At 39.0% G+C, this 26475-nt stretch overlaps 5 protein-coding genes across 7 annotated transcripts; 2 read left to right on the top strand and 3 right to left on the bottom strand.

Moving 5' to 3' along the window:
• The first annotated feature begins 247 nt into the window (after positions 1-247).
• LOC126618586 (uncharacterized) lies at positions 248-3152 on the top strand. Its single transcript, XM_050286696.1, has 4 exons — positions 248-801; positions 900-1127; positions 2031-2318; positions 2823-3152. The coding sequence occupies exons 1-4, from the start codon at positions 796-798 to the stop codon at positions 2871-2873; spliced, it is 573 nt and encodes a 190-aa protein (XP_050142653.1). The 5' UTR covers positions 248-795; the 3' UTR covers positions 2874-3152.
• A 2437-nt stretch (positions 3153-5589) lies between these two features.
• Positions 5590-8482, bottom strand: LOC126618582 (U-box domain-containing protein 9-like). Its single transcript, XM_050286692.1, has 2 exons — positions 7914-8482; positions 5590-7070 (listed from the first exon to the last, which is right to left on the bottom strand). Exons 1-2 carry the CDS (start codon positions 8247-8249, stop codon positions 5991-5993), a joined length of 1416 nt encoding a protein of 471 aa, XP_050142649.1. The 5' UTR covers positions 8250-8482; the 3' UTR covers positions 5590-5990.
• Positions 8483-9013: 531 nt separating this feature from the next.
• On the bottom strand, positions 9014-15015 carry LOC126618580 (U11/U12 small nuclear ribonucleoprotein 48 kDa protein). 3 transcript variants are annotated; one of them, XM_050286688.1, is made up of 6 exons: positions 14714-15015; positions 12822-14229; positions 12287-12401; positions 11878-11985; positions 10557-11292; positions 9014-10454 (listed from the first exon to the last, which is right to left on the bottom strand). In XM_050286688.1, the coding sequence occupies exons 2-5, from the start codon at positions 14168-14170 to the stop codon at positions 10576-10578; spliced, it is 2289 nt and encodes a 762-aa protein (XP_050142645.1). In that variant the 5' UTR covers positions 14171-14229; positions 14714-15015; the 3' UTR covers positions 9014-10454; positions 10557-10575. The 3 variants fall into 3 exon arrangements, with proteins under 3 accessions (XP_050142645.1, XP_050142646.1, XP_050142647.1); XM_050286689.1 differs by having other exon boundaries at positions 9014-9401; XM_050286690.1 differs by having other exon boundaries at positions 12822-14217.
• Positions 15013-16799, top strand: LOC126618581 (pentatricopeptide repeat-containing protein At5g18390, mitochondrial). The gene has a single exon (XM_050286691.1). It carries the CDS (start codon positions 15045-15047, stop codon positions 16416-16418), a length of 1374 nt encoding a protein of 457 aa, XP_050142648.1. The 5' UTR covers positions 15013-15044; the 3' UTR covers positions 16419-16799.
• A 65-nt stretch (positions 16800-16864) lies between these two features.
• Positions 16865-25416, bottom strand: LOC126618579 (probable UDP-N-acetylglucosamine--peptide N-acetylglucosaminyltransferase SEC). The gene is made up of 28 exons (XM_050286685.1): positions 25032-25416; positions 24585-24730; positions 24372-24470; positions 24229-24279; positions 23856-23972; positions 23666-23722; positions 23045-23164; positions 22836-22898; positions 22662-22740; positions 22061-22170; positions 21913-21966; positions 21758-21825; positions 21561-21663; positions 20925-21127; positions 20667-20763; positions 20224-20295; positions 20021-20097; positions 19806-19922; positions 19628-19712; positions 19378-19545; positions 18993-19103; positions 18824-18910; positions 18588-18715; positions 18384-18466; positions 18056-18161; positions 17803-17949; positions 17466-17586; positions 16865-17347 (listed from the first exon to the last, which is right to left on the bottom strand). The coding sequence occupies exons 1-28, from the start codon at positions 25186-25188 to the stop codon at positions 17234-17236; spliced, it is 2940 nt and encodes a 979-aa protein (XP_050142642.1). The 5' UTR covers positions 25189-25416; the 3' UTR covers positions 16865-17233.
• Between the last annotated feature and the right edge of the window lie 1059 nt (positions 25417-26475).

Genomic DNA, 26475 nt, shown 5'->3' with positions numbered 1-26475 from the left:
TAATAACTTAAAAAATAAAACTTCCTACTACTCCTATTAAAACATGTAGAATACTATTTGTATTCCCATCACAACTAAAAATTTCTACCGAAATATTTTTGTTAAAGTTTTTTGGGTTTGTAAGTAGAAAACCTAGAATTTCTGCTAACCGCGTGAACCGAGGAGGGAAGAAACCAATCTTTTAATCGGGCACGGTTGCAACGTGGCATTACTAGATTCAGGATTGGATAAAATTGTCAACCACCACCACCAACTCTCTCTCTTGTTTTTCTCTCTCTTAAGTGTGTACAGTGTGTAGTGCAACTGTAAACATATATGATGCAGAACAGAAGCAGAAGCAGAAGCAGAAGCAGAAGCAGCAGCAGCCATCCCCCTAAAACAAGGCCCTGAGGACTGCCATTGCCTACCCAAATAAGCTGTCTTTCCTGCTCAGACTTGCTCAGAGCCTTTGCTTCTGTATGCTATAAATCTAGTAAAAAAAAGCAGCTTTGAGATCATCTCTCTCTCTTTAACACTGACCATAATTTATATCCTCTGACTTTTCCTTAGGATTCTCCATAGCTTCTTTCACCTTTTTGCTCCCCCCCCCCCCCCCCACCCCCTCCTTTTAACTCCTAGGTTCTTCACACCCAATCTCCACACCTCTTTAAATTTGCTACCTTGCTTTCACCTTTGCATTCAAAATCCAATCTTTCAATTGGGTTCTTGTTCTTTCAAATCAAAATCCGATCTTTTCTATTGGGTTCCTGCTCTTTTCGGCAACAAACCAGTTTCTGCAACTAACCCACAAACACAATGGATGTAAGTTCCTCACCCATTTCTCGATCAGTGATCTGTTTCTTCTAGTTATTGTTTGTGTGTGTGTGTGTGTTTTAATCTGTGTTTGGATGGTGATTCAGGACTATTACAAGAGGAGTGGGCAGATTCCAGCGTTTGGAGACTGGGATTATGCAAACGATCTGCCTATCACTCAGTATTTCGAGTGTGCGAGACAAGCCGGTTTGATCAGATTCAGCTCTTCTTCTGGTGAAAGTGCTGATCATCCCTACAATCTGCGTCCTGACTTGTATGCTGTTCCTGTCGATCACTTCAAGAAGCCTTCTCGCAATGTTGCTCCTTCTCGAAAGGTTCTAACTTAAATTCCACCCCCCCCCCCCCCCTTACATCTTCATTTTTGTAAATATTTTGCTTTTTCTTTCATTTGAGCATTTTTGCTTTTGTTTTTCATTCCCTTCGCATTTTTAGTGATGCACCGGATTTTTGGATTATTTAATGTCTTGGAGTGGCTAAATCTTTATGTGTGATGCAATTATTTTTGGCCTAGGAATTTAGAATCTAATTATTTACACCTATGAGCTAATTATGATAAGCTAGCCAGCTGAGGTGTGGCAGCTCATTTCCAAAAGCATGATGCTTGTTTAGTATAAATTTTTATGTTTACATGGAACATGTTATTTGGTGTATTTTTTTTACATGTTATATAATTTTTAGGAGACAACGTGGTTGATTTATCCCACTTATTACAAGTTACAACATATTAGTATAAAAATAAGGGATGTGATATCCATACATCCTATTTTACTTCTCACACATCCTTGATAATTTATCTCTGTTTGATTTTCTTCAATTCATCCGATTCGACGGTCGAAAATAAAAAAAAAATGTATAAGAAGTAAAATGGGGTGTGGATATCACACCCCAAAAATAAAATAGTGTTATAAGTTGAGTGAAATCGTAACATAATTTGACGGTGTTTCGTTTCTACTGAACAATCCCTCCTGTTTTACCACTTGATTGTATTTTATTCCAAATTTAATTTTATTTGAACACGAATCCCTTGATTAAATACGATTTCTGGTCAGTTTAATGTCCTTCCTAATTTTTTTATTTATTTTGAACACACATAGAGACTTGACTTGGTATATTTGTGTTATTGTCACACGGCAGCATATGCCTCATTTAATATGAGTGAAAAAAACTAGTTGATGATATAATATGTGAGAGTGAGACATAGAATATTATTGGTGCAGGCAACAAGAGGAGTTGGTGGAGGAGGAGGAGGTGGAGGAGGGAGGGAAAAGCGAGGGCAGCGTGCGCATGTTATGGAGCAAAAGAGGCAGCAATCGAAGGTGGCAAAAGTCTGTGACGTGACCGAACCGCCAACTAAACCCTATCACTATCAACTCCATGTCCAACAACAACCCAATCGCACTCACCACCACCACCACCACCACGACACCGTTCCAAGAAGACCTCCCAAGCCTGTCGACGAAGATCTCTACAAAATACCCCCTGAGCTCCTCCACACTACCAAGCGGGTACAATAAACTAAATTTCCACATTTTATTTGTTTTTGTTTTAATTTAGGCCATAGAAATTTTTTTGTGAAACTTGCATGAAAGTTTTTACTCACAAATGAAAACATGATATGGATTTCTATTCACCGAAACGTAGTATTTTTTTTTTCAAAAGCATTTTATACCGCAAAAATGATATAAAACTCTATACACCGAATCACATTAGAATTTTCATGAAACATTGTGCAGGACAGTTTTACTTGGGGACATTGTAGGGTTTCAATTTTCAACATGGTACTGAAATTCAATTTTCACATGATCAGTTGGAAAATATGACCTCCAATGATCTTAAATTCCAAACTATCATGCATAATGATTTGACTTTCTACTTTAATTTTTAACACTTTGGGGGCACTTGAAATGACCGTCAATATCTGGTCACCTTTACTGTTTTACTTACCCGTTCGATTAATTTTTTTAGTTTAGTTTTTATTTTTTTTATTTTTATTTTTATTTTTTTTGCAGAAGAAAATGCTGAGAATGTTTGCTTGCTTGGTGCCTGCTTGTGCATCGTGAAGCAAAAGGGGTCTCAAAACTCATAGGAATTAGAATGCCTAGTAGACAAGAAAAACTCAGTGCCTTGGTTATTTTTTTGTGTGTTGTTTTCTTCAACGTGTGTTAGTTGTTGTACTTGTATCTAACTAAGATGGAACCAAATTTATGATTGAGATGAAGATTAGATGTTAGTGCCACATTTGTGACTTTCTTATTTAATCTTCCCCTCATTTGTAACTTTGTTATCTATATGTTTTGTAGTTAAGAAATGAAAATTTGCAAAATATCCGAGTTTATAAACCAACTAGTTTTTTATGCATTCTACTGTACTTTGGCATATGACAAGTATTAAAGAGTTGGATGTGCGACCAAGAATTTAACAAACAATGATTCGACAACCAAAAATACCGATATATGATATCAACATACAAATTGGCAGAAGGCATAAAACAATGAAAATAAATACAATTACTGAATTGATAAAACAATGAAAATAAATACAATTACCGATATATGATAACTGAGTTTTAGACCACAAGGGTTGAGGGTCATTTGTCAAAGAAGCCGCAGGTTTTAATTTTTGCATTTTACACCATGTGGATTTTAAATTGCGCTAATTTAACCTATCCGATAGTTTTATTGTATAACTAGACGTTACGTACTGATACAGCATATACTTGACCTACATTTTAAGCACTCATTGATTGTTAATTTCAATGTTTATTACTTTACTCTTTTAATCCTTTTATAAAATTGACAGTCAACATGTGCTTAAAAGGCCACTTAACCTCTAATTAATTAATGAAATTAACGAAGAGGTTAAACTGGTCCAATTCAGGAATCACTAGGTGTAAAATGCAAAAATTGAAACTTTGTGGCTGATTTTGCAAATGACTCAAACCTTATGATGTAAATGCAGTTAACCCTTCGATTTATAATCATTAGTCGTGGCATGGCCCTCATTGATCATTGCCACTTCCAGCTGGTAGATGTCAGTCCCTGAGAGTTTCTCTTAACAAAGAGATATTCTAAACCATTTTTGTAATAGAAAAAGGGATTTGAAATTGAGTGTAAGTAGACGATCATACTATTATCGTGATCAACCAATCTAACTCACATTTTCACATTACGAATATTTTCTTCACTTTCTGCTGTTTTGTAGACTTCTGGAGATCTCCACTGTGGGTCTGATGTTTCTGTGGCTGCCCACTTTTGGGCATTCTATGGAAGAATCTTTAGATGGAGCCCCAAAACAGACTTGGGCTTCCTTTTTCTTGTCTTCGGCTTTGTGTTCCAGATACCTTTCTACCCAATTGAATTGTACTGAGCTTAGCCCTTCAACTGTTGCATCCTTATAGAAGCCCGTCCTTAAGGGCTCAAGGCCTACAGAGATTCTCTCGTGTCACCAATAATATATCCTTATTGGTATACAATAATCTTCACTCAACCTGTTTTCTCAAGAACACAATACCTGTAGAGATTCTTTAGTGTTACCGGGGATATATCTTCTTACACAATGAGTGATGTACACTCATAAAATATATTCCTCGTTGTATGTAAGAATTTCATTTAGCAGGCAATACTTTTCTTTTTTACAGAAAGCTTGTTGGTAGTTGAGCAATTGAAGAAACTTTGAGATGCCATTGTCTATTTTGTATACGAATTTAGCTACAGACTACTATATAAATCACGATGTCATGTCTTCCACGAGAAGTTCTACCTTCTAACTAGAAATATATTTTCATATAATATCTCACTTATCGCAATCTAATCACATAATACATACACAAACAATGATATAATTCCAGTCACGTTCAAGATTTTCTCGTCTCATGCGCATACGTGCAAACTTGCTGGATAAGAAAGTAATTTGAAAGGGTTCTTTGCGTGCACCACTATTTTCTTGTTTTTCTTTGTTTGGAAATCGGAGATATGGTTTTCGCATTTACTTTTGACATGCAGGAGTCCATGGTTTTTGTTATTTTCCAAAGTCCATATTTTGGAGGCAAAAAAAGACACCAGATAAGGGATCTATGGTATTACTTGTCAAACCCCTAAAGTTGCTCGCCCCACCACCCCCCTCCTTCAAGGTTTTAGCCCTTAGGACCACACTCCCTCACTCAACCGAAAGCAAAAAATAATAGAAACGAAAAAAGAAATGATGTTTTGACAGTTCGTAGATGGTTTTCGACTACCTTATCTGTAGGGCACTTTACAAAAAGAAGAAAACTCTATAGTTTGGTCACACTCAACTCGATGCGATCTTACTTGATCTGAGTACCACCCTAATTAGACAACACCTTCGAATCTAAACCCACGGCTTTCAAATATCATGGGTATCTTTTTGGTACAAAAATATTGAGAGATTCTTGACGAATGTTTGTGGATAGGAATGTTTGTGGATAGGACATAGGAGTAGGACCAGAAAATGGCACCATCAAATGCTGCATGATGTGAGTTGTCCTCTAGGGTTTATAATGGCTTGTAGTGAACTGTGGTTTGCATTTTTCTTTCCTTTTTATTTTTTTATTTTTTATTATTAAAGTTCGTAAATCCTATTAGTGCCCACTAAACATGTCGTTATCGAACATAATTATGGTTTAACGACTTAATCCAGTGCTTAAGTATTGTATTAAAAAAGAAAAGACGTCGGAAATTAAGCAGCCTGCCGACGCACTTAAAATATTAGGGTGGAAGAAAATATGGAGGCCCTACAATTAATCACCATTCAATCACAAAATCCAAAAGAAACATTATATTTATGATGGCATTTCAAAGAGGCACAAACCTGACAATGTAACACGTGACGAGAGAGATACGAACATTGTGATATACCACCGGTTCTACCCGAGAATCGGAAAATGAGCCGGAAAACACACAGAAACGATATGTACTAGTTGTGATTTCTTTTGCCATCAAAGAGAGGTGAAATTCCAATGGCCCTTACATGTCTAGAAATGGACTAAAATCTTATGGACCAAAACTTTGCCTAGGAAAATTTCAAGTAATGTGTACAAATCTGTGAGCTCTTTTCTGTGTACAGGTGGAGTATAGTACGAAATATACGACATTTACATGGGGTGTGATAGGGTAATACCTTCTTGGGGGAGAAAAAAGAGAAGAAAAGTTCGATTTCTGTCAAGCAGTGTGCGTTATTGAACCGGTCCTATTCAGCCTTTCAAGAATTCCGCTGGCCTTTCTCTTCGCCCTCGAAGTCCCGGTTTGTACAAGTCTAGAAAATGTACCATTAAGCATTTCCTCTTCCTTAATTTCCTTCAGTTTGGTCCGGTCAGCAAAACAGATTGTGTAAAGGATTGCGACACAGTTCTCCTTGCTGCGCTCGCAGTCGCTCTCCCTTGTGATGCCAATCAAGCAAGGCACAGCGCCAAGCTCACACATTTCCTGAACAGCTCTGTGATGGCTGGATAGCATTGCAAGTATAGCTAACAACTCTGCAACTAAAACACGATCCATAATCTTCTTCAGAATCACCCTGACTGCTCCAGCATTGACGGCCCTTCCCTTATTTTCAAGGACAGTACACAGGCTGAATACCGCCGAAGCAGCATCCTTCATTGCTAATGGATGCCCCTCATCTAACAGGTCAATCAAAGGCTTTATAGCACCTGATGCTCCAATAGTAATCTTGTTGGATTCAATTGCTGATAGTGTGAAGAAAGTTGCAGCAGCATTGCTTCTTGTTTGAACAGTTCCAGATATTAAGGATTCAATAAGCAGACAGATGACTGAAGCGTTCTCTGCAACTAATCTTTTGTTATTGTCATGAATTGAGAGGTTTAGTAGTGTGGTGATCAGATCTTCTTGAAGATCAGGATGAGCATCAACCTGTCCCAGTGAAAGTGGATTGAGCAATTGCGGAATGGTCTCGGTAGACTCGCCAAAAAGTGCCCGAAATGATGAACTTCGCTTTGTTAGCAGTCGAAGCTCTTTTGCTGCTGCTTTCTGATCAGATAGAGATGATGACATCTTCTCAAGCAGTGAATTCAGATATCCTCGGTCTGCATTGGTGACAAGTTGCTCATCAATATCCTGAACAGGTTTCGGAAGCTCAATTTCACGCTCCCTGCACCATTGTGAAATCATTTCTCGAACCAGGTGATTAGGGGTAAGGACAGTATGAGAGATGACTTGGTTTGTTTGAGGGCACGTTCTGTGGCCTTCGTTCAACCACCTCTGAATGAATGGTCGATCAAAAGTCTGTAATCCAATAAAGATATGTAAAACATTAGAAACTGCATGAATTCAAGGTGCTACCAACCAAAGGCGTGAACTCAAAACATCTGACAGATACACGAATTCTAAGATCATACGGTCAAGGAGGATGCTAGCGATGCTACCATATTTGCAGGAGCGGTGATCTGATCCTAAATAATTCATAAACGCTACAAAACGCAAGTAAATAACTGTTTCTATACCTACTTTGTATATGCAATGAACAAATTACTCATTGAGGTTTTATAATCACAGCTCATCTCAGAAGTTCAGTTGAAGCAGTAAATCCCTATTCGATCAATACCAGCATTTCGCGGAGATAAACGCACAGCATACATATGTGTGTGTAGCATTCGCGGAGATAAACGAACAACATACATATGTGTGTGTGCATATGTATATATATACAATACAAACACATATATCAAAAGAAAAACTACAGAAGTTTCCTTTGGGAGTACTACTCTCGTGATCAAACAATTTTTCGACTTTTCCCATTACAATGGAGGAATGACAACATAAATTACTGACAAGACCATTAAAACTCCGACAGTTCTTCATATCAAACACATAGTAGCAAACAGTTTCACTGCAAAGAAATTGCACAACAAATTACCGCAGAAAACAAAACAAAAAAAAATCTTGAAATCCCAACTCCAAAAATGAAGAACCAATCTTGATGCGAAAGCAAAAACGAAAATCCCCAATATAAGAACAACCCAAATCTTAAAAACACGAAATTCCTGCATGCAAATTCGAATTAGTCACGAATTCCTCAAAATTTCACAGATACAGAAAAGAAAAGTGGTAAATTTGTGAACCTGATACCTCGCCAGTGGCCAAGACAACAGGGTCGGCCATGAGCTCTCCGGAAATGGGACATCTGAATTCTTTAGGAACGGCAGCAAGAACACCGCCGCCATGGCTACCGCCTTCAGCGAGTTTGAAAGAGAACGACTTTTGGGACTTCAGGTCTTTCAAAGAAGCCAAGGTTCTGATGGCCTCGTCGGCTGTCTCGACCCTGTAGTCATCTTCGTCGACAATGGCCTTCACCAGCCTCTCCAGCTGCTTCTTTATCTCCACGGCCTTCGCCTTCTCAGCCGCCGTGGACGCATCGGCTTCGGTCACAGTTCCCTCGCCGGAGACGAAACCTTTCCTGGCCATTTGCGGAAGAAAGAAGAAAAATTGAGATCAGTGGTTGCTGTTACTCTGATTATTCGTCTCAGATGAATGGGACGTCGAGAATTGTGGACCGCAGCTGCAGCTGCATCATCTCGTCAGTCAAAGGAAGGAGAGAGAGAAAGACAGAGAGCGATGCTCTGTTTTCCTGGATTTCTTTTTGTCTTGGTTTTCTGTGTGCGACTGACTGAAATGAGAGAGAGAAGGAAGGAGTGTGACACGCAAAATTCCCTTTCAACTAGCACGTCTAAACTACCTCAACATTACGAACTGTTCAGAGATTTTTTTAACGAAAACTAATGAAAATACTTGAATTTTAATAATAAGAACAAAATGAGAAGTAAAATGAATAGTAATAAACTGTACCGAAAGCTTTTCGTTAAAATAAACTGTACCGAAAGCTTTTCGTTAAAATTATCATTTTTTTAATGTCTAAAAAACAGATCGATACACCATATATTATTATTATTATTATTATTAGTATATAAAAGAGTGAAGGAGAAGTCTTTTTAAAGTATTCATCTACTTGTATAATGAAATATAACGTATGCGTCCGTATTCCGAGCACATTGAAAAGTCTCTTTCTCACTGAGACTGGATGGTCAGACGATATCATGGAGAATAAGCCTCTGTATAATTGGAGGAGTTCAACCCAAATGTCCAAGACACGTGGCTATCCAATAATAATAAGTAAGATAATGAGCATTACCACCACTTGAGATGGCCCGAACAGATGATTTTAAGTACCATTTGGATAAACTTAACAAATTTACTAATAAACATATAATTAAATAGCAATTTACATAATCTCTACAAAATTAAAAAAAGCCCAGAGTACATAACAAGCATTCTTCTTCCATCTACATATTTCAATGAAGGTAAGAAGAAGCCAGGTTTCCGACTTGCACTGCTTCCGATTTGTAAGAACTCGTTGAATCAATTCATCGGAGAACTGCATTCCATGAGCAAAACAAAACCATTGCATACAACTGAAGGTCAAGGCACCAGTAGTATGCTTCATCCACTTATGTCATCACTCTCCATGTTGACATAACCAGAGAACAGAGACGTTCGGAGCATCGCGCTTCCTTTCACGAACTTCTACATGCTAGCAGAAGCTGGGGGCATTTTTCATATCTACAAGGCAAAGAGACAAGGGTATCAGAAAATTCAACCATGACATCACATGTAATGCTGTATACTACAAAACCGGAGTAGAAAGCAAGTAACAAAAAATGGAACCGGGGGGGAAGGAGGAGGAGTTGAAAGCTTCCCCAATCGAAAATACAAGGGCCGCGAGATTTACAATGATGCTATTCTTTGCAATCCAACGACAAACCTGCTTACCCTTATTTGCAGATTGGGATCTGATACCATGGCCCTCTGTCAGACAATGACCCAGCCGGTCTTTTGAAAGGATTTATGTTATGTATACTTTTCTTTTCTTTTTTAATGCATGAAGCTTTAAGTGCAAAGAAATAGAGAAAATATATCACTTGGGTAATCGGATTCCCTTGGACAAAAAATGCAGCACATACATGCGCAACATGGAAGTAATCGGTGAGACAATCAGCTAGATTTCTCAGAGAGAGGTTAACAGGATTAACTTGGCTCATCGATATCATTAATGTACTTAATTTGGTTTGGTTTGGGAGCAGCCTCTCCATAAATGGGGGTAAGGCTAGCCGACATTCACCTCTCCCAGACCCTGCGTAAAGTGGGAGCCTTGTGCACTGGGTACGACGACTTAATTTGGTTTGGTCAGAGAGAGGTCTGGCCCAAAAGAAAATTCAGAGCAAGGTTAGCGTGTAAAGAAACAGGATTGACATGTAAGAAGAGTTAATAAGGTGGTGGTGTTTTGTCTCACTTAGCTAGACTAACAATTGCTAAATGCGAGACATCACAATTGCAAGGGTTATCATATTGAAACCGACGTAAAAACAGACAAGAGGAATGCAGTAAATAACAATCTCAACTGATAACATGATTTTGACTAATGAGGGTAAAAAATCATAAGGAATATGGGAATATAACTATTCCATCAACTTATCATCTACTCAGAACGTGAATGAGTGAAGAAACAAGGACAACTGAAAATATCTAAATGCTTAACAGCTCATAAAAAAACAGTCAAGGATACAAAGGAGGATACAGGTGAAGTTAAAATTGCTGAAGCCTGATGACTTCGGGCTGCAAATTTGGTCAGTAAACCATGTCACAAAAGAAATGTCACCTTCAAATTCAAGTGAGAGCATACTATAAGTACATAAAAAAAAATCAAGAATAACTTACCGACATGGCAGTCATATTTCTAATGGTAGTCGGGAATTTTCTCTTTTTCAGAACGTCTGCCTGCTCTAGCATACTTTCTGTTAGTAGAGAGATCGTCTTCATATATATCATGAGGCTCCAGAGGATCATATCTATCATCAAACGTATTTTGTTCCATAGAGTTTGAACTGTGATTCTCAAATGTGTATCTATCCCTTCGAACTTTTGATTTCAGATGAGAACTTGACCGAGAAGATGATCTATCTTGAAACTTGGATATGCCAGAAGATGACATTTTGGTTTCATAATGCTTCATCTTTGTCACGTCCAGATCATCTCGTTCCCTGCGATTGCGAGTATGTCCGTGTGACCATCCATGATCCCGGCGACTTTCTGGACTTCTCGAATGATTTTCTGTATCGCGCCTGTCCCTACTGACACTTCTCTGATCTTCTAGATATTCATGGCGTCCCTCAAGACTACGTTTTGGTTTTTCGTGATCCTTAGTATAAGCATCCCTGGCTGTTGCAGAACGAATAGCATCACTAGAATGAGACTGTTTACTGCTATGATACGGGGTACTTGCCGCTGACTCATAACTTCTTTTTGTTGCCTTATCAGCATCCATGGTGATGTCAGGAGCTGATGGTAGCTCCAATGGAATGTTCCCTTTCCCTTCAGTTCCTTTCTCAAAGCACTCAATCCCACCAGCTTTCTTCATTTCCTCCATGTATACCTCTATAATATCCCTCATTTTCTTCAGAAAGTTTAGAAGTAAACATTAAATGCTAATAAAATAAAAAGAGCAAAAAACTGCAGATGTAAATGCTTCAACAGTGAAAAAAAAAATGATTTTCTTTAGTTATTCCTATTTTCCTACCATCAGTCCAATAAATCACAACATATTAAAATCAATTATTTTTAGCTCCACTGACCGACTTTGAAACATAGATCACTCAAGGATTACCATTGTTTCTATAAGTACACTCAAAAGAAATGTTCTTGATGTTTTACCCGCCTCAGTACCCTCCCTGCGTTATTGTGTGGTATCTTTAGTATCAATGTCAATGTCATATATTAGCAGGTAGAGAAGTGGAAATGTATCCTTTTAAGACAATTCTTTGTATCTAGGTTTAATTTCAAACATCAAGGGCTTCTGATGAGGTTTTCTTAGAGTCTAGTACCCATAAAATTCTTTTCCTTTTCAATATTTTGTTTGTTTTTCTTTTGTAAGAACTCAAGAAAGCCACAAATAATACTAGCCAGAATAACTAAAATGATATGCGTAGTATAAAATAAGCAACAAGAAATAAACATTCCACAAATATAAACTGCGCCATACCTGCAAAGGTGTTCCCTTCACCTTTTTACCACGATATGACATTCTTCGTCTTTTGTAGTCTCGTTCTTCCGCCAATAACTCTTCTCTAGTCTTAGTCTTGTTTGTTTCCTTGAGTTCAACCAACAAAGAAGAACCAAATTCAGGAATTTCAGGCTATTACTAGGTTTATTCTTCATCTAATTAAAACCATACTTTAAAATGCAATAATCGCTAGAAAAGACAAGATCTTTAATCATGATAGGATACTCTCTACACTGTTGAAATTATTTTTGATCTCTCTGAGAACCTTTTACTTAATCTAAAATGGCAAGAAAGAATCCAGACTCCCGGCAGAGAGATAAGCTGAATCACTTTAAACAAGCATCATGTGTCTGCTAAGTTATCTTGAAACAATGATATTATCCGGTACCTGGTCACGTGATTTCTCCTGATGAATCCCATCATGGTCAATAATGGGTTTATACTGACTTCGGTGTTTCCGTTCCTCATGAGCTCTCTGTGATACATAGTCATGATCAACCACCCTACAAAGAAAGACAGTACATGAAAAACTTAGCATTTCATAATCAATCCCAAAAACAACAGATATGTCAAATATGGAACTGACAAATAGCCATATGAATAAGAGTCTAAGACTTGTATGTGTGTAACAACCCAGTTGGAATAAATGTTAGCAAAAGGACAGTTTGCTCCAAACAGCATAAATGGCCAATAATAACAAAAACAAAGTATTGGCTATTTTACAAAGGTTTCTATGAAGATCCAAAGCACTGGCAGATCCCTGGCCTTTTTAGTTACTAATAATATTTCTTCTAACAAACTCCCGTGTTTAGCACTTGTTTCTATTCACCTCCCTCTGGTATGCTTCAACTAGATTTTCAACATATTAAAAGTAAACCTGAAAGCAAGCTCAACATAAAAATGACATTGAGCATAGTGCATACCGTTGATATCTAGTAAGGGTGTTTGAAACCCGTTGTGCTTTAATTTTTTCTTCTAGCAAGGACCTTTCATGCAATGCTGCAACGGCTGCTGCAACCTGGGACACAAATACCACCCTACCGATAATGTTTTCCTTCATCATGCTATTCCCTTCATCATTTGTGTTTAGTGGTTTCATAACTTCAGCATCCCTCACACCATTGCCATTGGCATCCAAATTCAATGAACCCCCTTCAAAAGCAGGAGACTCTATCACCTGTTGCTCCAATGGGAAAATTAACGAGCCCACTGCAGCATCTGATATGCATTTCTTAAGGACGCTTATGACAAAAACTTTCCCATTTTGTGCACCATACAGTATGGAAAGCTGAGAGGCCAGCCACCTCAAAGCTTGAACCAGAGTGGGACACTCAAAACTTTTACTCTTTGGATCTCCTTTCTTTACCTTACTTAAAGCTTCCCTTAAAATAGCCTTCAAGCACAACTGGAAAAGTACAAGTATATGATCCCTCATAGCCACATCAATCACAACTCCAAATTGTGGTGAATTTGCAATCACCCATATGGCTAAATCACATTCTCTAACCACACCCAACCCCAAAATGACACGAAGAACACAGTACGAGTACATAAAAGGAAACTCATTCCAGCCCGCAACTTCAGATTTAATAGCCCACAACTCAGATGGAAGAATTCTACACCACTGGTTGTCAAAATCCATAACCTCTCTCTCTCCTGGACCAATAAAGTTTGCACACTCAGCTGACAAAATTAATGGAAGTGTGAACATTCTGTTGACACCATCCAGAGCAGAAAACTTAACGACACCAGGGCAATCATTGTAGAAGAAATTGGAATCGAAATCCGCATAGTATTGCTCCAATGACAAGCACAGGTCAGCCTCTGAGCCATTAACTGTTTGAAGAAAACTTTTTCCAGTGTGGGATTGCTCAGAGGATTTGAGGGTTTTGGTGTAGTTGCGAGGCGGGAGAGTGTCATGCTGGAGAGGGTGAGGATGGGAAGGGCAGTGGAGGGAGTGGGAGAAAAGAGAGCCAGGGTGCACACGGTGGTGGGGGTTGAAAGGGCAGGCGACAAGGCCACTATGTAAATTATGGTAACTTGAGTTTTCGAGAGGGAGGAGAGCGGAGAGTGAGTCAAGGGTCTGGTTAGACTCGCAAATGAGGCTATCGAGAGATGAGATTGTGGTCAAAAGATCAGGGGGCAGAGGATGAGTGAGGATTCCGGGAGGTGTGTTTTGTGGCTCAGAGTGGAAGTAATCGGGGTTAGGATTATGACTTGAAGGAAGGAAAGTGAAGGGTGGGTGGGAAAATTGAGCAGGAGGACGGTTCATGGCGGATTCTAACCAATGTCCAGCTCAAAAATTCACAAAATTTCCACCTGCAATTTTATCTGATACAATGATACGGTACAAAATCAGCTGCCAGAAGTTCCCACCATATAAGCATGCATATACACGCAAACACACACACACGTGTATGTATGTATGTATATATATATATATATATATCATATGGGTCGAAATTCGTATGGTATAAACAGAAATAATCTCCAGATAAAGAACTGAACTAAATAATTTTGAAGATTTAAGCATTTAAAAGAGCAAATCACACCATACTAAGAGAAATATATATACAATAATACATGAATACAAACATATATATACACACATACATGCAGATATATATATATATATATATATAATTATATATATATTTATTTATTCCAAATAATTTCATGAATAAAACCAGAATCTCAGTAAATATTTACTACAACCATCTTTAAACCACCAAATCAAATCTTAGCTTGTTTTATCGCCATCGAAACGGCAACGTTTAGCTTTACAAGTTCGACGGAGAGAGGGAGAGAGAGTTACCCGATGCTGAATCCAAAGCGACGTCGTTTGCTTCCTTCTTTCCAGCCTGAAAGCAGCGAGAGCTGAGAAAGCTTTCTGCTTTCGTTTCGAGATGTAAGCTCAGAAGGTTGAGGACGAAGAAGCAGAAGAAGAAGAATACGCCACGACGTCGTTTCCTCAACTATAAAAGGTACCAATTGGGGTAATTTCGTGAATAGCACTAAATACATAATGTCTCTTATACCCTTCAAAATACAGAATTTAGCAATGGTATTATTGGAAATTCACACTTCACTCCCGCTCTATAGTAAAATCACTCAACTTTGCAACCTCTTTGGAAGCAGAGAAACGTATGTTGGGCGCCGCCAAAAACTCACCGGTCCTCCACAGACCGCAACCACTCCGCCGCCTCCTCCGCCACTTCACCACCGCCCTCAATGCCGCCCCTCCAAACGGCGTCGTCCCGACAAAAGATGACTACTTCTCAGCCATCCATCACATCTCCAACATCGTCCGTCGCGACCACTACCTGGAGCGGACACTCAACAAGCTCCGAATCGCCGTCGACTCGGACCTCGTCTACCGCGTCCTCCGCGCCTGCTCCGCCCACGGCACCGAGTCGCTCCGATTCTTCAACTGGGCCCGGACCCACCACCCCACCTACCACCCCACGACCCTAGAGCTCGAAGAACTCGCCAAGATCCTCGCTCGCGCCAAAAAGTACGAATCGATGTGGAAGCTTATCGAATCGATGCAGACCCACCACGGATTAACCCTCTCGGAAGAAACCCTCTGCTTCGTAATCGAAGAGTACGGCCGCCACGGCCTGGTGGATCAGGCGGTGGAGCTTTTCAATCGGGCGCCGAAGACCTTCCGGTGCTCCCAAACCGCCGGAGTTTACAACGCTCTGCTGTTCGCGCTCTGCGAAGGGAAGCTCTTTCATGGGGCTTATGCTCTGGTGAGGAGGATGATCCGAAAAGGGGTTGTTCCGGATAAGAAGACGTATTCCATTCTGGTGAATGCTTGGTGCTCCAATGGGAAAATGCGGGAGGCCCAATTGTTCTTGGAGGAGATGAGCAGCAAAGGGTTCAATCCGCCGGTTCGCGGCCGCGATCTTCTCGTCGAAGGGCTGCTCAATGCTGGCTACGTCGAGGCTGCGAAAGGGATGGTAAGGAAGATGGTGAAGGAAGGATTTGTGCCTGATGTTTCTACTTTCAATGCATTGATGGAGGCTATATGTAAATGTGGGGAGGTTGATTTTTGCATTGATTTGTATTGGGAAGCAAATGGTTTGGGGCTCTGTCCTGATATCAACACTTACAAGGTGTTGATTCCGGCGGTCTCGAAGGTGGGGAGGATCGATGATGCGTTTCGGCTTCTGCATAACTCGATCGAAGAGGGGCATAAGCCGTTTCCGAGCTTGTATGCTTCTATAATTAAGGGAATGTGCAGGAGGGGGCAGTTTGATGATGCATTTTGTTTCTTTAGTGAGATGAAGGTTAAGGGGCATCCTCCCAACAGGCCGGTGTATACCATGTTGATAACGATGGCTGGACGCGGAGGGCGGTTTGTTGAGGCTGCGAATTACTTGGTGGAAATGACTGAGATGGGGTTGATGCCGATTTCGCGGTGCTTTGATTTCGTTACTGATGGATTGAAGAACTGTGGGAAGCATGATATGGCTAAGAGGATCGAACAATTGGAAGTTTCTCTCCGCGGCGCGTGATGTGTCGATAGAGCGTTGAAGATGACGGAATTTGGCAGTTTTGAGGATCTAGTGGCTATGTGCATTGTGCGTTGCCGGTTGTGCTCGAGGAGAAGGATGAGGCCCCTGCTTCCCGGGGTACGATGAACAGAGTGCATGGACGAAACAATGGCCTTTTGGTACTCAATTGGTGTACACGATGAACGAGCGTGTAGCACGCCAACAGTCTACAGAAAAATTGACTCGCGGAGATTTAACATTGCTACAATTTGTAAGATAAAGTATGAGATTATGATACGACCCAAAAGCTTTGTGTAATTTAGAAGATAAATTATTATGCTTCTGGTTCATATTTTTTATAAACAGTGAAATAAGAAACGTAGGACAGAATTTGCTTGCAAACTGAATGCCAAAGAGAGACAAGTTTTTGGGCAAAACTTCGGTTCAAGCCGAAAGAAAACGGAAAATGTCTCAGAAAGATGTAGTTTACGATCGAAAATGTAAAGAACGAGCAGACGGAACCAATACATCACCCTTAATGATACGACGGTTGACGCGGGAGACATAAATCAGCACACAAGTATACCATCTCCATTACATAAGAAACGTACAAATCACAAGATTATATAGTGGATGGAGGGGGATGGTGTGGAGGGGGATGGTGTGGAGGGGAGCAAGTGGAAAGAGCGACATGCTGAATACTGCTACTCTCTCCTTCGACTCGAAACATGTCCAGTTTGGGTAATGATTATATGGATCTCCTGATCCATTGAAGCAACTTTCCCTATTTTGTTTCTCCTAAGCTATCTACAAATCCCGTCTCTAACTTCGCCCTTCTATCTATCGTAGGGGAACTCTAAATCGTTCTCGGTGACTTTGAAATGCTGCGGCTTCTGGCCCGAGCAATGCAGATTCCACATTTTGAAGTAACTCCTCTCCAGATTCCTCACCTGCAACAGGTTGTTTCAAGAGATTATTACCAATTCTTTAATTCCAACGGTTAGTCTTATGCGACAACAATTTGAAATTACAACTGATAAATGCACAGGACATGCTGCTTTAACTCACCCAGCGTGCAGTGTCGAACAGAGGACAAGTCAGTCGAGCTGCCTTGAGCTTGTTGGCAAGAGCACGGAGCTTCGGAGGATTCAACGCCAGAGACACTGCCTTCTCTTCATACTCTTTCATGCTATAGGAAGTCAAAACAGGAAAGGAAAATTGTTACAAACTCATGCATACTTGTGACAGAAGCCTCTGGTGAAAGGACAGAAACAAAGCCTTCGGAAACAAGTATTTTGCAAAGTGACAAGGGCTCTTCGAAAACGGTGGATGGTAAAGACATCATTTTATGAAATACTTGCATAGCCGTTAGAGAGTCTGAAGGTTGCCCATAAAAAAGGCATACCTGCTAACAATCATCTCATCTCCCAGTCCAGTGGCGAGACACAGTGATCCAGCAACCCTGGTAGCCATCTTTTCAAGGGGGAGGGTCATCATCGGCAGACCTGCCCATAGAATATCCGTGCCTGTCGTATGTGCATTGCACAAAGGCCTAAAGACAAAAACTCCCACAATCAATATTTTAGCTTACTATGACCAGTACACAATGAAAGAGAGCCTTCAGATTTCTCAATGGAATCAAGGGAAAAGAAGATTACGTGTCAAGGAATAAATCTGCCAATGCACTCCGCCTGATATGTTCACCTTTCATAGCAACATCCGTGAAGATGATTTGGTCTGGCTGGACTCCTTGATCAACAGCATCTGAACAAAGTCCAATAAATAACAAAAATATCACAAACGGGTTTAATTTTTTGGGTGAAAACCAGAGCTTATGGCCCATTATTAAATGGTTTTAACTTCAGACTGAAACATCAAAGGCTGTGTTATTTCTTTTACTCGGACTATGTATTCTGAAATGGTTGCAAAAATGAGGTTTAAAGGAATGCGATCAATTAATATAAATTAGTAAATCATTGCACGTACATTTACGAAGTCTCGTTTCGCCTGCAGCTGGGAATCTGAGGAGCCAAAGTGCACTGTTGGGTACACATTTAAGAATATTGCACCTAGAAAACATAGAAATAACTCGTGAGATGATGAATTATGATTATGTACAATATGCACTAATATAATTTTTGGTTCTATAGGAATTGTTTCTATGAACATGGAGGCATATGAAGATATTACCAAGTATTAAAAATTTCAGGATCCATTTTGTACAACTGATTGAAGCATGCGAATATAAATTTATCCTCGGGCAGCCCATAATCCGATCGCTTGTGGCGGCAGCTTGGATCCAATACATCTTGATTTTTCTGAACACAAAATTGAATGGTGATTCAGGTGCCATGTAGCTTTGCTCAAGTTAATAAAATAAGAAAACAGACTAGAGAACTTTCTGTAATATGATTATTCACACCAACCTGCTTATAATCATTCACAAAGTAGCAATGCGGGAGATGAACAATTTTCTCAGAATAAATATGTGCGTAGCGTAAAGGTGAAACGAACTGAAAGCAAAGAAAGAGCAAATCAGACAACTACAGCCAACAAAATTGTGCTCTCCAAGACATAAGGTGGCCCAATTCAAACCTCATCAGTGACTAGATAATCGATGTAATTTGCCCCCGTGGTACCAGGGAACCCCATGTATGAAACCTGAATGGGAGCTGGCTGCATAGCAAATATCTCATTTCTTGCCCCCTGCATGATGAATATGTCATTAAGTCATTCAAACAAATAACAACAGATATATGTTACAAATGCAATCATTAGAAGCTGAGTGTAGAATAAACAACTACAATTAGTTGAGGTACGATCATAATCATAAGAAAAATGTACAATCATAGTTATAAGAAAATATTAACAAAATGTATCACACAAATAGGCACATTTTCTAGGTCTACTTATTGCTTGCTATAAGGTTTATCAAAGATTATTTGAGGACGAGAAACAGAAATCAACAGAAGAAGTATACCTTTGTATAGCCATTGAGGTTAATTAACACTTGTATCTTATCTTCATTAATCATTTTGGCAATCATATCTGATGACAAAGAAGAGACATCGATAAAGTGCTCTGCTTCAGACTGGATGCGTTGTCTCCATTCCGTTCCATCATTTGGACTCAAGGCATAACAGAAAACCTATATAATAATGCTAAGTTTAACAGGCAGTAATGAACATAAAAAGAACCAATAAGAGAGTACAACTGTACAAAGTACAAACCTCAACATTGTCCTTGTTATGCATCCCAAACACAGATCCCATAAGATGTGACAAAGGGTGATTACCAAAGTCACTGCTTACATATCTGCAAATCAAGAAAGGTCCTCACACATTTAAGGAGAAGTAAAGGAATGGCAAATAAAGCGATTAGTCTTAAGCATATCCTCTCAAAACATACCCAACCCTTAGTCTCTGAGGTCCTCCATTATGCCTTATGGGGACAGGAGCAGGATGGTTGAAAGGAGAAAGTCCAAATCGGGATGCAACTATGGAGCAGTGTGCAGCATATTTACGACTTTGAAAGAGAGAACAAACTTGTGAATGAGAAGAAAAATAATTCCTGCTAGTAGCTATTGCTTCTTAAAGCCTAAAACACTGAACATACAGCTATACCTAATTTCAAGTGCCAGAATTGGATCAATAGGATATGCTATTGCGTGGAAAGGTTGCACACTAGGCAGAAGAGACATCTGAAATAATAAGCAATTATCATTCAGTTAACTCCGAGCAAAGTAATAGTGATAGAAACAAGACTAGAAATGAAAATGATCAGTTTAACAAAATAAAGAGTACAATGAGGATATATCAAGACTGACATTAATCTGCCTCCTGATTATGCCTTCCACTTCAGAAAACATTTTGTCACGATCCTCCCAATTGCATACACACTGGAATATACAATCATATTAATTTACATGTAAAGATTTCAAAATCTCAGCTGCATTGCAAACAACACAAGGCATACAAGTAGAAGTGAAACATAGATACGCTCATCTACTTTTGATTACCGCATAAATGCCTTCATGTTTCACTTCTACTTGTGTAGTCATCAACAAGAATAAAACCAATTCTACGGTCGTCGATACATCCACGTAACTCCAAAAGTTTTCAAGTGTACAGGCACGTGTGTGCACATTTGTCAGTGTCCAAGAGCAAACCAACATGCAGAGTTTAGATTCATTCAAATTTCTGAGAAAAAAAAACTAAACATTAAGAAGTTCGAAAAAATCACTTCACTTCCATCAAATTAAGATAATACCTGTAATGTATGTAAAAGATTACAAGTTGCCTCTGGAAAATCAGTTCGAAGAAGCAATGCCTGACTATAGCTCTTAATAGCAGCCTCAACATGTCCACTGCAAGATGAGTTCAAGACATGTTAGTTCCACTTCCACACAAGGGCTGTGATAGTTTTCATATCCATCTGAAACATCAAGCTACTTCACTAAAATTTACTCGGTTGGAGTTTGTTATAGCCCAAAGATGAAATTCCCTGATGTAAACACGAGTACCATACCTATCCTTGTAAGCTGAAGCCAAGTTTGCATGAGCTTCAGCCATGGTTGGCCGGACAGATATTGCATGTATGTAGTCCTGAATTGCTTCACTGACTCTACCAATCTCTTTGTATGTGTTGCCCCTATTGACAAGCCCATCAGCTGCCAAGGGATCAATGCGAAGAACCTCATTGTAGCAAGAAATTGCATCCGCATAGTTCCCCTGTGATGAAAGCATGCATAATAAAGAATTAGAGCAGAATACAAATGATAAATAAAAAATAGAGCAATTCTTATTTTGATGCTTTTAGATTTTATTTCTACTCTTAACCTTAGAAACCAATCCTTTCTTGTGAGGGTTTCGCCTATGATTCCTGAAAAAATGGTTATTACAGCCCTCCCCCTAAAATGACAGCTTTTTGGTGTGCGGAATCTTCATCTTTATAAAGTTTGCATGGATTTTAGTAAGAGGAAAATAACAGGTCCACATTTTCCAGAAGCTTTGAAGCAGCAATTTTTTGTAGTACCATCCTCCCCCCTCTATCCCAACCCAAAAAATGGCAGTTTTTCTTTTTTTGTTCGAAAGATACACCCACACCCCATGGGGGGAAAAACAAACTTGCAACAACCTAAGAATGGTATCACATAAGCAATACCTGTTGCTTATAGATGATGGCAAGATTATTAAAAGGAGCAGACAATCCAGTTGTTACGGTCAATGTGGCCTTATAATATTGAGCAGCAGCAGCCACCATGTTCCTGCATATACAGTACTTTAATTGTTAAAATCCCGAACTAATTGTTTCAACATTAATAAATTAATAAAATTCACAAGTATTTCAAGATCGCATACCATTCCATATAAATATTCCCAAGGTTTGTAAGCGCTTGTGGATGGTTAGGTTGTAAAGTAAGGCATTGCTGCATGCAGCAATACAAAAGGTTAAGTAAAATGGAAGATCATATGCAAGCAATTCAAACAAACCTAACACCACAGGTTGAACCTACGTTGTAGCATTGAATTGCTTCATCCACTCTGCCAACGTCTTTCAGAGCATTGCCCTTCAAATGGTGGGAAAAAAAAATTAAGTCAGTGTAAGTTGCAATTACAAATCCGAAAATCATAATTTATAAAATTAAATATATTAGAACCAACCAAATTATTGTAAGCCTCCAAAAATCTTGCATCACAGGAAATGGCTTGCTTATAATGTAGGATTGCCAGATCCAGTTGACCTTGCTCATAATACGAACTAGCTAAATTTCCTGCGCCAAACAATTCAATAAAGGTCAAAGAAAATCCATGAAACTGCTACCACAATAAAAATATATCTGAACAGATGGAAAAGGAAACGAGGATTCCTCAACAGAGTTCAAAACAAGTTAAAAAAAAAAAAAAAAAAAAAAAAAGCTTTTAAGTTACAAATATTTATTACACTGAGATACATAAAAGTAGTCAGTTAAGACAAGAATTTAGCCATAACCGACTCATCCATGTGCAATAATTTTAGGAATAAATACCATTCTCTTTCTACTTAAAGGAAATGTTTCAAATCCATAATGCCAGATTACAAGTTATTATGCACGTAGACTGTTAAGCGTTGAGACAAAAAGCAGCTGTCAACCATATCCATATTACTACAAAGACTACTAGGGACAAAAAACAAAGATTTCTCATAAGGAAGAACCATGTAATTTAATAAGTCAAGAATAAATAAAAAGATGAAAAAGCTAAGACATGGTAAGATATTACTCACCGAAAGCCATTGCATAGTTGGGTCTTGTCTGGAGAGCACGCTGATAACACACGATTGCCTCCTGAGGCAGTCCCAAAGCCTGGAAAAGGCAAAAGAAATAGCTTGTTTTTCTCCAACACAAGTCCAGCCACTTGCACCTACCCAACCTTACTGGCATTAGGCATGACAGCTTACCTTATAAACATTCCCAAGGTTGAGATACGCATCTGGAAAAGCAGGTTTGAGTTTCACAGCCTCCTGAGATAGAAAAGTATACAAGGAAAAAGAACACAATTTAAGAACAATTCTAAATAGGGCAATCATGTATTGTACTAAGATGTAAAAGAATCATCACATCACAAAGTCAGAAGATGATTAATGGGTGAACACAAAATTTATGATACCTTATAGTACTGCAGGGCTCTATTAAGATCACCAGACTCCATGAAAAGACCAGCAAGATTAGACCATGCAATAGCGAAGTGTGGTTGTATACGTATAGCCTCAAGGTAGCAACTGTATGCCTGCACAAAAGGTTAGAGTCTGACTATTTGCAGTCTTGGGGTTGGGAGTAACAACAAGACCATCATCTGAGCCCTGGCCTGGGGACAACAACTTCATATCTGTTTTAACTGTGAATTCACATACAGTTCCACACATGAATTATTCCATCAGTGACTTTACTTTGAGATACATTACAGAATTTAAATGTTGAACAGAATTATCATTCCAGTAGACTGTTGAGAAATCCAAATTTATTTAACCCCACAAATCTGGGCAGGGGAAAAGTTTGGGCCAGGTGGATATTAACTAGAGCAGTAGCTCAGACTTTCAGTACCACATTCTGTATTGGATCAGAACAGAAAGTGATACAACGGTAGGTCTAGGCAAACAGTATGGAAGCTAGGGAAAAGAATAAACAACAGCCCTAAATCCTATACAGCACAATCTACATTTTAGCTTCCAATACATATACGCTAACTAAAACATAATGCAAGGTAATACATTCATTTTCTAAGACTTACCTCTTGCACCAATCCCCGTGCCTTCATTAGATTTCCAAGATTACTATGGGCATCAACCTGTATACCAATTTCCCACTGTAGTTAGCTTGCAGATAACATTGAAAGTAAAATAGCGTGGAACCTTGGATCGGACAAAACAACAACAAGAACATCCTGTTGTAAGTCAAAAACAAACACGATAGAAGCCTACCAAATGGGGATTTAATGCAAGTGCCTGGCGACAACACTGTGCTGCTTCTTCATGTCTTCCTTTCCGCATGTATGCACTAGCTAAGTTTGACCATGCATCACAGAAGTTGGGACGAAGCTGCAGCCAAGAAAAACTAAGATCAACAAACTACACAAGAGTATGAGAAGACAAGGACACCTAAACCATTCAAACTGAAGCAGAACAACTTGAACTTTATAAACAAAGGACATCCAAAATGTTTAAGAACCAAACCAGGGTAATTTGACCCTATAAATTACAAACTAAAAGAAAACTCAACATCCATTTTAATCCCTTTCTAAGGTTTGAGGAAATGCAAGTATAGTCAGAAAACAGTACAAAATAGTATACAAACCTCAATGGCAACCAAATAATAGCGAATAGCAAGGTCATTATTTCCTTTTTCCTGCATAAAGAACAAACCAACTCAACATTATGGACAATTATTCAACAAGAAAAAATGGGTGAAAGTAGGCAACTATGCATTCATAACATTACCTTCCAAGCATTAGCCATGTTCCCATAACACTCAGCGAAATGGGGCTCAATTCGAAGGGCTTCTTCATTTTTGGCAATACACATATCAAAGTCATGCAACTGGAACGGAATAAAGCACACATAAAATTAATTAATTTCAGGTTCCCAACACCAATAGAAGGGAGAAAAACCAGTGAAAGAAAAAGAGATTAGTTTGGTGAATTAAAATTGAACCTGATAATAGATTGCACCCAAAAGCAGGAGATTGTCGGTGCGAATCGGGTTTTTCTCATACACGATTTTGCTATGCTCTAGTGCCTCCTTATAGTTTCCAGCCTTGTACATTTGATGAGCAACAGTCAAATGTGCGTCTTCATCAACTACATAATCGAATAATTCATCAATTAGCCTCAACTATCAGAAATTCAAATAATTTACCAAACGAGCACCTCCGACGCCACCCAACCTGGAATAATTGATGAAAACCCTAACCCTAAAATTCGAAATTTAGCTTTTCCGTCAAAGTCTTATCTAAAAATTAATCACCTACAAAGCAACATCGATTAAAACACCCCCAAAATTGCAACCGAAGTTTCAAACTTTGATTAAAAAAACAATTTAGAAGTTCATATTCCGATTAAAAAAATGAGATTAGACAAAATTGGGATCAGAAAATTGAACCTTCACGAGCCTCGTGATGAGGCTTGAAAGAGACCAAGCTGAGCGACGACGGCTCCGGCTTGATCCCAAAGGTGTCATCGCGAGCGACGCCGAAGTGAGCCCTAGAAGCTCCGACCACCGCCGGCGGCTGACGAGCCTCTCCCTTAACCGTGATCATCGTGGCGAACCTCCTCCTCACCCGCCCCCGATCACTACCATCCAACTGCGATCCGACTGCCCACAACTCTCTCTCGAGCTGTCCGGATCTTCCCCTTGGCTTCTGAATTTTTTTTTTTTTTTTTTTTTTTGGAGCTCTGAAATTTGCGTTTGTACTATTGGAAGAAGCGGCTTTTGTTGGAAGCGCTTTTTGTTTTTCGGTGCTTTTTTGGTGCGGAGAACAGAGGACAACACGACAGAGAGGAGTTTAAATAAATGGTGGAGAAGTGGGGCCGAGGGCGCGAGCGATCTGGGCCGTCGGATGGGGGGAAGTGACTGATATTTGGGATTGGAATTTGGATGTCGTGTCGGTTTTCTTAAGATTCAATTAACTTATTCGGAGTTTGTCACCCAAAAAAGGAAGAAAAACTTAAAACGTGTTTTGGGCACGTAATCTTAGGCTGACTAATGAATGCAAAAGCGCGTACGTTTAATTACTTTGGGATTAAATGATTCACCTGAAACGAAAGATTTTTTAGTACATTCCGCAATAAACCACGAGTCATTAAAGAAATAGTGAATGCTAAAATATGTGTTATTTCTATCTTCAGACTATATGTATTCGAAGGTTTGTGTTTGAACTCTCTCAAATAATATCTTTTGTATAAAAACATATCGACATCGTTTGGTAAGCTAATGTAGTTGAATAAGGTTAACTATTGTAAATGGAAGAGACACAACGTCCATTCAAGTAGAGTAAAATGAATAAATGTATATTTATGGTTAAAAATATAACGAGTGTTTATTCAAGTATTCATCAAGTCTTTTACAATTTATTGAAAGAAAAAAATAAAAGTTATCTATTTTTTGTCTTAAGCGAGAGTTGCAACTTAAAAGGGTTTAAACGATATTTCTTAATTTTCAAACGTCCAATGATTAATTAAGGTCGTAAACAATCGTCTAGCGCCTAGGCAGATATTATGTAGAGTAGTGACCTAAAGTAACCTCATTTCTTACTTTTAAAAATTTAAATCATATTATTACTAGCTCATTATGAAACTAAACTCACTCTCTACCCCTTAGTGTAAATAATATCGTTTGTTTAAAAGAAAATATTGTTTGTTTAAAAAAATACAATAATAATTGGAACAATGATCAACCGTACCTAAACGGATAATTTCAGAGCATGGACCTGAAGTAACCCACACCACATCCGACTTCTTACATTTTTTACTTGCGAATCACATGGAAAATTTTTATAACACACGGGAAAATGGCTTCTTATCAACCTTTTTTCTCATAAAAAAGA

This window comes from Malus sylvestris, chromosome 4, assembly GCF_916048215.2.
Source record: "Malus sylvestris chromosome 4, drMalSylv7.2, whole genome shotgun sequence".
Lineage (NCBI taxonomy): Eukaryota > Viridiplantae > Streptophyta > Magnoliopsida > Rosales > Rosaceae > Malus > Malus sylvestris.
The sequence above is the reverse complement of the archived record's forward strand: the minus strand, read 5'-3'. Positions and strand labels throughout refer to the sequence as shown.

Bases quoted from the DNA above. Each gene is read 5' to 3' on its own strand.
- LOC126618581 (XM_050286691.1), top strand. From the start codon at position 15,045: ATGTTGGGCGCCGCCAAAAACTCACCGGTCCTCCACAGACCGCAACCA.
- LOC126618582 (XM_050286692.1), bottom strand. From the start codon at position 8,249: ATGGCCAGGAAAGGTTTCGTCTCCGGCGAGGGAACTGTGACCGAAGCC. The intron at 7,071-7,913 runs GTATCAGGTTCA...ATTGGATTACAG, and splicing joins TTGTCTTGGCCACTGGCGAG to ACTTTTGATCGACCATTCAT.
- LOC126618580 (XM_050286688.1), bottom strand. From the start codon at position 14,170: ATGAACCGTCCTCCTGCTCAATTTTCCCACCCACCCTTCACTTTCCTT. The intron at 11,986-12,286 runs GTACCGGATAAT...GTTGAACTCAAG, and splicing joins AGGAGAAATCACGTGACCAG to GAAACAAACAAGACTAAGAC. The intron at 11,293-11,877 runs GTATGGCGCAGT...AACTTTCTGAAG, and splicing joins TGAAGGGAACACCTTTGCAG to AAAATGAGGGATATTATAGA.
- LOC126618579 (XM_050286685.1), bottom strand. From the start codon at position 25,188: ATGATCACGGTTAAGGGAGAGGCTCGTCAGCCGCCGGCGGTGGTCGGA. The intron at 22,741-22,835 runs GTAAGCTGTCAT...TGCCTTTTCCAG, and splicing joins ACCTTGGGAATGTTTATAAG to GCTTTGGGACTGCCTCAGGA. The intron at 20,764-20,924 runs GTATGGTACTCG...CTCATCTTGCAG, and splicing joins GCTTCAGCTTACAAGGATAG to TGGACATGTTGAGGCTGCTA.
- LOC126618586 (XM_050286696.1), top strand. The intron at 1,128-2,030 runs GTTCTAACTTAA...TTATTGGTGCAG, and splicing joins ATGTTGCTCCTTCTCGAAAG to GCAACAAGAGGAGTTGGTGG. The intron at 2,319-2,822 runs GTACAATAAACT...TTTTTTTTGCAG, and splicing joins TCCTCCACACTACCAAGCGG to AAGAAAATGCTGAGAATGTT.